Here is a 9,680-nt window from a genome sequence, read left to right as displayed (position 1 = left end):
TGACGTGCGTACGTACATAGTGGGCGGTTGGCGAGCGGGAGCGTCTCGAGCGCGGACGGTTGAGAGCCGCTGTGGGGAGCGCGAGAGGGAGCGAGTCTGACTGACTGAGAGCCGGGGCGTCGTGTGCGGGTGTATGTGTGTGTGTGTGGGTGTGTGAGGAAGAGAGCGAGAAAAGCGTGAGGAGAGAAAAGGGGAAAAGGGGGCGAACGGTGCAGCGAGAGAGAGAGAGAGAGAGAGAGAGAGAGCGAGCGCGCGCCATGGAGCGGGCCGAGCTGGAGCACAACACGCGCTGCGGCTGAGGAGATTATTATTGTTGTCGTGCGAGCGAGTGCGCGAGCGAGTGAGTGTGGAGGCGCTCGAGCTATTCCTCTCTCCCTCTCTCTCTCTCCCTGTCTGTGCGCGTGTGTCTGTGACTCTCTTTGTAACGGTAACGGCTCGACCCCCCTCCCCCGGACCCTGACCCCCACCGACCCCAGGCCAGGCCCCCCTCCCCCCCGGGTCCGACCGCCCGCCCGCGGCTGATATTTCTCCGCGGTGCCCCTCCGTGAGGGAGAGAGAGAGGTGGAGGGTAACGGGTGGCAGATGAATTTCCAGCCGCAGCCCTCGCTGCACGCCGGCTCCCCCAGCTCGGGCTCGGGGGGCGCCGGGGGCTCGGTGGGGTCGGGCTCCGGCTCGGGCTCCATGCCCGCGCTCTCTCACTGCTCGCCGGTCGGCTCGGGCTCGTCCAGCGGCGGCTCGGCCGCCTCGCCGGCACAGCAGCAGCAGCAGCAGCAGCAGCTGGTGCTGTCCAACTCGGCGGCCATCCGAGCCGAGATCCAGCGCTTCGAGAGCGTCCACCCCAACATCTACGCCATTTACGACTTGATCGAGAGGATCGAGGACATGGGGCTGCAGAACCAGATCCGGGAGCATGTCATCAGCATCGAAGGTGAGCGACACCGGTTACTGCGAACCTCCCAACCGATCCCTCGTCGGTTTGGCGGTGATCGCCTCCCACCGTTATCCCAACAACTGTCCCCCGATTTACTGCGGAACAAAGGGACCGTTATCGCAGTCCGCGGCAAACAACCCGACCGGTATCACACTGCAGGAGAAGTCGGTCCGATAATAATGATATAATAATAATCCTTACATTTAATATAGCGCCTGATCACGTTTTCGAGACCTCTCAAAGAGCTTCACATGATGTACTGTTGTAAAGCGAATTGACTGCATTTTGTGGCTCTCATGGGAATTAATGACATCTCCAGGATCTCTTGCCAGAACAAACGGATTATTACAAACCTCATGCAAAGGAGGTGCAAATACCAATAGGTTACAAATCACAATAAAAACTCACTGACCGATCACTACAAGTATCGGGTCCTTAAATATGTTAATGTTATTTTAACGGTCATTTCCTGGAACTGAATAATGGAAATGAACATCGGAGTAAATAAACTCTTGTGAGCATTGGCATTAGAACACCATTCTTACAAATATCACATCATGTGAAAGTAAACATCGGCATTGATTGGAAAAAAATCAGATTATTGCATAAATCAGATGGCCATAAATCAGATTGGCTTTTCTGGGGGTAATAATCCCTCCAAAATAATAATAATTTGGTCACTCAATTCACCACAGTTTGTGGGAGGACACTCCTGTGCACAATTGGCTGCTGCGTTTCACTCACAAAATATAGTCAATTCACTTTATAGTATAATTCTGTGAAGCGCTTTGGGACACCTCGAAGATGTAATAAGGCACTATATCAAATGCAAGGATTATTATTGTTATTATCTCTCAGTACATCAGCACATGTTGGAGGAATATGAGATTTACTCATATCGGATTGCTGGCACTCTGGATAGTAAGTGCATTTTCATTGAAAATGGGAAATCTATACAGCAAATATTGTTTTCACTTAAATTGAAATATCCCAAAGATAATGACATTTGCATCAGAAGGCAGAGAATGCCAGCAGGCTTGAAAACTTGAATTTGCTCAAGTACATTGGAACACATCTTCAGTATTCAAATAAGGCAGGTTATCCCAGATGTTGCATTTGTAAATATGGTGCATGCGAGCATATAAAGTGGAGAACGAGTTTATTAGGAAATATTAATTATAGATAAATATTGTACACACTGGAATTGAAAGTAGGGATTTTTACATTTCAAAATAAGTTAAAGATTTATGTAGTTGGTCAATGAAAAACTTCTATGAACCTAAAAAAACCCAGTTATTTCACACATTGTGGCAATTCCTATTAAATTGTGGAAGAATAGTGATTTGATGAAGCATTGGCCTAACCTTGGTTGAAAGATTTTGGTTATCATAAGGAATGCTGTGTTTAGAATAGTTCTCTGACCTTGTCATCAGCACAGGGTGCAAAATGAACCCAATGTTCATTTAGTGCTGTTTCCATTTGTAGTGCATATTGTACTTATCGGAAAAGAAAGCTTCCAAATTACAGCCAGTTATTAAAACCTTGCTGTAGCCTGTGTTTGTGTTGATTATGTTGAATGCATTTAAAATTAAGGATTTACGGTTGGAACAATTTGGAATCTGTCTTTGGCTGTAAAAGACACACATTTAGTGAATGAGTTTCTGGTCTCCTAGGTACCACTATATTTGTCTATCTGAGTGGTGATATTTTGTAGAATAGGCTGTTTGAATAAGAACGATGATACATTTAACACAGTAGATAAATTATTCTTCAATTGATTCAAGTACCCAGTCTTTTAGGTTTACTCTTTTAATCACCAGCCTGCCACCTACTTTTGAGGGTGAGTTTAATATCTTTCAAGCATTACAAAAAATATCAGCTGTTAAAGTATATCTGATTTGTGCTACTTTTACCTACAAAATTCTGTAGATAAATCCTTTTTTGTTATTATTCCATTTTGAAGCATCTTGCTGTTGGCATATCTCTTGTAAAGGTGCAAGGTCAGGGCCAGTCATTGTTGTAAATGTGCGGAAAATACAAATTTAAAATGAAATTGTGACTGGCAGATTGGAGGAGGATGAGGGTGATCTGTGGATGTGTCGTTTCAGTGGAGACTCATCGCCCTGTCATTTCTATTGCATTATTAACTGTTCAAACCCCCACCATGCTATTCAGTGCTGTGATTGTATCCACTAGTTTATTTGAATAGAACTTGACTGCAAAGAGCTGGATGTTCATGAAACCCAGCATTAACAGCTGTATCAGAGTGTGTGGGTGTCTTGGAGCTTTGGGTTGGAAATGAACACAGGCTTGCGTGACCAATAAATGGATATCTTAACATCAACACCGGGTAAGCACACTCACATCAGCCATGCTCATGTTTTTAAATAGTCCTTGCGTTTGATGCAGAGCTCAGAAACATTGAAATTTCTCAAAGCACTCTAGAGGTAATTGCTATCAAGTGTAGTGACTATGCATTTCTGGACGCATTTTATTCACAGCAAGGTTCTATTAATTGTTTTTATTTTACTTCATGATTATTTATCATAGAATCGTACAGCACAAAAAGAGGCCATTCGGCCCATCGAGTCTGTGCTGGCTGTTTGAAAAGAGCAGTGTAATGTCAATCCCACTCCCCAGTCCTTTCCCCATAACCTGCAAACCCGTCCTCCTCAAATACCCGTCCACCGCGTTTTTAAAAGTTGCTATCGAATCGGCCTCCACCACCCTTTCAGCCAGTACGTTCCAGATTTGAACAACTCGCTGCGTGAAAACATTTCTTCTCCCCTCCCCTCGGCTTCTTTTAGAGACTATTTTGAATCTGTGACCTTGAGTCACCGACACACCCACCAGTGGAAACAGTTTTTCCCTTTCTAACCTATCAAATCCCCTCATGATTTTGAAGACGTCTATCAGGTCTTCTCGTAACCTTCTCTGCTCCAATGAGGATAATCCTAACCTCTCCAGCCTTTCCTCATAATCAAGGTCCCTCATTCCTGGTACCATCCTTGTGGAGTACATCTGGAGTATTGTTTACCATAACTCCCTTCCCTTTTGGAAAAGTCATGAGATTTTTATTTTGTGAGAGCTCAAACTTGCATTTGTCAGATAACTAATGATTAGCTAATGGCCACTGTCTTTGAGCGGAGGAAGATGGAATCTCTTTGAGGCTGAGTTGGCTACAAGATGACACACCTGGAAATCGAAGATTGGAATTGCATTGATGCTCTTTGGTGCTGGTCTGATAGTCCAGTACGTTTTGTACTGTAATTATTTTGTACTCTTAAGGCACTGTTGATGATGGATCAGCAATCTGGACTTGTTAGCAAGACTTGGAGGACCAGTCCAGTCATCACTGGGGACAGGGATTCTTCCCACTTAGTATCTGTTAACTCTGCAATTTAAAACCCTAGCCAAGTAGAGTCGTCCTAGCTGGACAAGTAATGGGAAACTTGCAAGTGATCGCAATGGTAAGATGCAAGATATTAGCTGGTTAAATTCCAGCAGGATCTCAATACAGACTCTCAGGACCCAAGCCTTGGTTCTTGCCAACATGTCTAGAGGTACAGATCAGCCATGATCTATGAAAATGGCTGTGCAGGGTCTATGGGCCGAATGGCCTACTCCTGTTCCTAAGCGCTCTGTCCTACCATATCAGTGTTGTTTGTCAGTTGCTGCAGATTAAATTGCTTTTCTTATAGTCGTATCATCTGGGAGAACAATAACAAAATTACATTTGTACAGCGCCTTTCACATCGCGAGGACGTCCCAAGGAGCAGGAAAATAGAAAACTACAATAGACGACAATAGGATAATGACTCTCCTTCCTGCACACCTGTCTTCCACCCCAGCCCCTCCACAAGTTCAGTTGACTAATTGTGGATATCAGAGTTGATGGCAGTATTGACTGATGGATCTGATTTGATGTACTATATCAAACAATAATCCTTCACAGGGTGTATTGTGAATTTTAATGACTATGACTTGTAGGTGAACACAGCAGCTAATTTGCTCACAGTAACGTCGCATAAACGTTCATGAAGCGAATGACCAGTTTTATTTGGGGGATTATTGGCGAGGACATCTGGGAAGAAAGAAACTCCCTTTTTGATTAGTGGCATGGGAACATTCTTCTGAATAGGCAAGTGGGACCTCAGTTTGAAGTCTCATCCAAAAGATCCCACCTCCAACAGTGCAGTGGACTGGAGTGTCATCAAAGACTAAGTCCTGACGTGGGCTAGAACCATACTTCTCTGACTCAAAGTTGAGAATGCTACTGCCTGCACCAGGCTGACACCCAAGTTGTTCTGTTCAGATAGCCAAGGTTGAAGGAAATCAGGAGTAGCCTACTGAGGGAATCTGTACTGAGAGGAAGTGCAACATTCATTCCAGGGTTTGTCAAAGCAGGATTTGGGGAGATTGTTGAGAGTTTGTGTGAATATTTCCTTCTGTGGTTTTCTCCAGTATGCAAATATTCTCACTCGGCCCAGAGGGTGCTTTTTATCAATTCTTCGTAGCAGGATGGCTACACTTGGCAACCTGAAACAAAGATGTACTCAAGATGCACAACCTCAAATTCCCCACCACATCCTTCCTTTTTGGAGCACCATATGTCAGTACACCAATCTGCTGTGCTGTCTTCAAATAAGAATTCTTGATAACTTGTCTTAACTTTTTCTCATGAAGGCATCGGTGGGCACATTATACTAGTGTACTGTGAAATGGTCTTTCCTCTTCAGTCCCTCTCCATCCAGTCATGGTACAGCACAGATTGGGTACAGAATATAGTTCAAGGTACGTTGCCTTAACCGCAACCACGGAAATAGCATGCCCTGCTACCCTTGAGTGGCAGCTCCATTTCTTTCTAAAGCTGTCATTGTGGCTGATTGAGACTTCCAGTTTAATGCCAATTTGTGCTTATTATGGGCCCATTTGTGCTATGTACTTAGGCTGATTAAGATCTGAGTTAAGACTATTGAAGCTCATCTCATCTGTGTTAGATATTTACACCAGCAGGGGGGAGAGGGAGGAGCTTCTGTTGTCTCCTCTGCCTGCACTGGTTCCAGGGATTAAAGGGGCAGCATGCAAACTGACTCGTCATCTGAACATTTTTGTGGTGGATAATAACAACAACAAAGTATTGTGTCTCTCACGTTGGGAGGACCTCCCAAGGCCCTGGAAATAACATCCTACAATGGCAACTTGGACTAATATACAGCCTTTCACGTAGGAACATCTAACAACTTCATGGGAACAATGTGATGGACTGAATAAGTAGGAAGGTAACCGATGCTATGGTTTTAGAGGGTTTTTGAATACAAGGACTATGTGAGGCAGGAACTCTTTGCTCTATGTATCGAACATTTGGTAATGGGAGTGTGCCATTACTACAAAAAGGTTCTTGAATTAAAGCAAGTGTGGAACACTGTAGTGTAGAGTTTAGAGCCCTTGTCTCGCAAGCGAGCAGATCCAGGTTTGATTCCCGGGCAGGGCAAAACCTGATGCAACATTTCCTTACTCCTACACGTCTTTGTTTACCAAGCAGCAAGTAGGAACCTGGATGTTAGTCGATTGGCAGATTGCTTTCCGGCTGTAATAATAATAATAATAATTTGGCTACTCAATCCACTACCGTTTGTGGGACACTGCTGTGTGCACTTTGCTGCTGCATTTTGCTCACAAAAAATTCTGTTTACAGTATATTCTGTGAATACTTTGAGGAGTCTCAATGAAACATTGCCAGACTACGGCACTACCTCACCCCTCATGCGGCTGAAACCTGGTCCACGCCTTTATCACCTCAACGCTGGACTATGGGAACTCTCTCCTCGCCGGCCTTCCCGGCCCTCCCTCCACACTGCAGGTCATTCAGAACTCTGCAGCTCGTGTACTGTCCCGCACCAGTGACCACATCACTCCATCGCCCTCGCTCGCCTCCACTGGCTCCCCATCCCCCAGAGGATCGAATTCAAGATCCTCATCCTTGCCTACAAGGCCATTCACAGCCTCGCTTCCTCCTACCTTCGCCACTTCCTCCCTTTCCTCCTTTAAGGCCGGTCTCAAGACCTTTCTCTTTGACCGGCCTTCAGCTCCCCTCTCGACTCTCTACCCCCTCCTCACTCCCTTCCCTCCCCTCACCCTGACCATTTCCCCCCTCCTCGCTCCCTCCCTTCCCTCCCCTCACCCTGACCATTTCCCCCTCCTCGCTCCTCCTTCCCTCCCCTTCACCCTGACCATTTCCCCCAATGCTCGGGTCCTGACCCAACTGTCCAGCGCTTTGGGACGTCTCCCGACGTGAAAGGAGCTCTATAAATGAATCCTGTTGTTGTTTTTGTTGAAGTCCTAAGTAGCCATATCAAATGCAAGGATTGTTATTTTGTTATTATTATTAAGTAGCAACAATGTAATGATTCCCTCATCATACCCCTTAACTTTCAGCCAGAGAGCAGTAACAGCTTGCACCTATATCACGCTGTCCACGCAGGGTAGCGTCTCAGAGCGCTTAACAGTGACCCCGAGCCGGGGGGAGGTGGCCGTAAGCACAGTCGAACAAGAAAGCTTCAGGCGGGACTTGAAAGACAAGGCAGAGGGATTGAGGGAGAGTGTTCCAGAGTTTTGGGGCATAGCGGCTGAAAGCACGACCTCCAATGGTGGGACGGAGGGTGCTCGGGGTTGGGGGTATTCTCGGGGGTTGGTGGGTATTCTCGGGGGGGTGTTGGGTATTCTCGGGGGGGTGGGGATTCTGGGTTGGGGTATTCTCGGGTGGGTCGGGGGGGGTGTGGTTGTGTTGGGTATTCTCGGGGGGTGGGGTATCGGTTGGGTATTCTCGGGGGGGTGTTGGGGTATCTCGGGTGGATTCTGGGGGGGGGTGTTGGGTATTCTCGGGTTGGGGTAGTCTCGGGGTGGGGGTAGTCTCGGGGGTGGGGGTAGTCTCGGGGGGGGGGTGGGGGGGGGGTAGTTCTCGGGGTGGGGTGGGGTATCTGGGGTGGAGGTGGGGTGTCTCGGGGGGTGGGGGGTAGTTCTCGGGGGTGAGGGTAGTCTCTCGGGGGTGGGGTAGTCTCGGGGGGGTGGGGGGTAGTTCGGGGGGGGTGGGGGTGTCTCGGGGGGGGTGGGTGGGGTAGTCTCGGGGGGGGGTGGGGTAGTCTCGGGGGTGAGGGGTAGTCTCGGGGGGGGGGGTGGGGTGGGGGGTAGTCTCGGGTGGGGAGCTCGGAGGGTAGTCTGGGGGGGTGGGGGTAGTCTCGGGGGGGGGGGGTAGTTGCGGGGGGGTGGGGGTAGTCTCGGGGGGGGTGGGGGGGGGTTCGGGGGTGAGGGGTAGTCTCGGGGGGGGTGGGGGTGTCTCGGGGGGGGGTAGTCTCGGGTGAGGGTAGTCTCGGGGGTGGGGTAGTCTCGGGGGGGTGGGGGGTAGTCTCGGGGGAGGGGTAGTCTGGGGGGTGGGGTAGTCTCGGGGGGTGGGGGTAGTCTCGGGGGGGGTGACGTGCGTACGTACATAGTGGGCGGTTGGCGAGCGGGAGCGTCTCGAGCGCGGACGGTTGAGAGCCGCTGTGGGGAGCGCGAGAGGGAGCGAGTCTGACTGACTGAGAGCCGGGGCGTCGTGTGCGGGTGTATGTGTGTGTGTGTGGGTGTGTGAGGAAGAGAGCGAGAAAAGCGTGAGGAGAGAAAAGGGGGAAAAGGGGGCGAACGGTGCAGCGAGAGAGGGAGGGAGAGAGAGAGAGAGAGAGGGAGAGCGAGCGCGCGCCATGGAGCGGGCCGAGCTGGAGCACAACACGCGCTGCGGCTGAGGAGATTATTATTGTTGTCGTGCGAGCGAGTGCGCGAGCGAGTGAGTGTGGAGGCGCTCGAGCTATTCCTCTCTCCCTCTCTCTCTCTTTCTCTCCCTGTCTGTGCGCGTGTGTCTGTGACTCTCTTTGTAACGGCAACGGCTCGACCCCCCCTCCCCCGGACCCTGACCCCCACCGACCCCAGGCCAGGCCCCCCTCCCCCCCGGGTCCGACCGCCCGCCCGCGGCTGATATTTCTCCGCGGTGCCCCTCCGTGAGGGAGAGAGAGAGGTGGAGGGTAACGGGTGGCAGATGAATTTCCAGCCGCAGCCCTCGCTGCACGCCGGCTCCCCCAGCTCGGGCTCGGGGGGCGCCGGGGGCTCGGTGGGGTCGGGCTCCGGCTCGGGCTCCATGCCCGCGCTCTCTCACTGCTCGCCGGTCGGCTCGGGCTCGTCCAGCGGCGGCTCGGCCGCCTCGCCGGCACAGCAGCAGCAGCAGCAGCAGCAGCTGGTGCTGTCCAACTCGGCGGCCATCCGAGCCGAGATCCAGCGCTTCGAGAGCGTCCACCCCAACATCTACGCCATTTACGACTTGATCGAGAGGATCGAGGACATGGGGCTGCAGAACCAGATCCGGGAGCATGTCATCAGCATCGAAGGTGAGCGACACCGGTTACTGCGAACCTCCCAACCGATCCCTCGTCGGTTTGGCGGTGATCGCCTCCCACCGTTATCCCAACAACTGTCCCCCGATTTACTGCGGAACAAAGGGACCGTTATCGCAGTCCGCGGGCAAACAACCCGACCGGTATCACACTGCAGGAGAAGTCGGTCCGATAATAATGATATAATAATAATCCTTACATTTAATATAGCGCCTGATCACGTTTTCGAGACCTCTCAAAGAGCTTCACATGATGTACTGTTGTAAAGCGAATTGACTGCATTTTGTGGCTCTCATGGGAATTAATGACATCTCCAGGATCTCTTGCCA

The 9,680-nt window shown here is 50.0% G+C and overlaps 1 protein-coding gene across 1 annotated transcript in view; it reads left to right on the top strand.

Moving 5' to 3' along the window:
* Positions 1 to 9,318: 9,318 nt before the first annotated feature.
* The window catches only part of LOC103190004 (arf-GAP with GTPase, ANK repeat and PH domain-containing protein 1), a gene marked incomplete at its 5' end in the record, with an annotated part of 247,658 nt that continues 247,296 nt past the window's right edge, over positions 9,319 to 9,680 (top strand). The window contains 1 exon segment of the mRNA XM_042346895.1: positions 9,319 to 9,345. Within this exon segment, the coding sequence (XP_042202829.1) occupies positions 9,319 to 9,345 (27 nt within the window).

Source organism: Callorhinchus milii, unplaced genomic scaffold (genome assembly GCF_018977255.1).
Source record: "Callorhinchus milii isolate IMCB2004 unplaced genomic scaffold, IMCB_Cmil_1.0 Scaffold2, whole genome shotgun sequence".
Classification (NCBI taxonomy): Eukaryota; Metazoa; Chordata; class Chondrichthyes; order Chimaeriformes; family Callorhinchidae; genus Callorhinchus; species Callorhinchus milii.
This window is presented reverse-complemented; position numbering and strand designations above follow the sequence as displayed.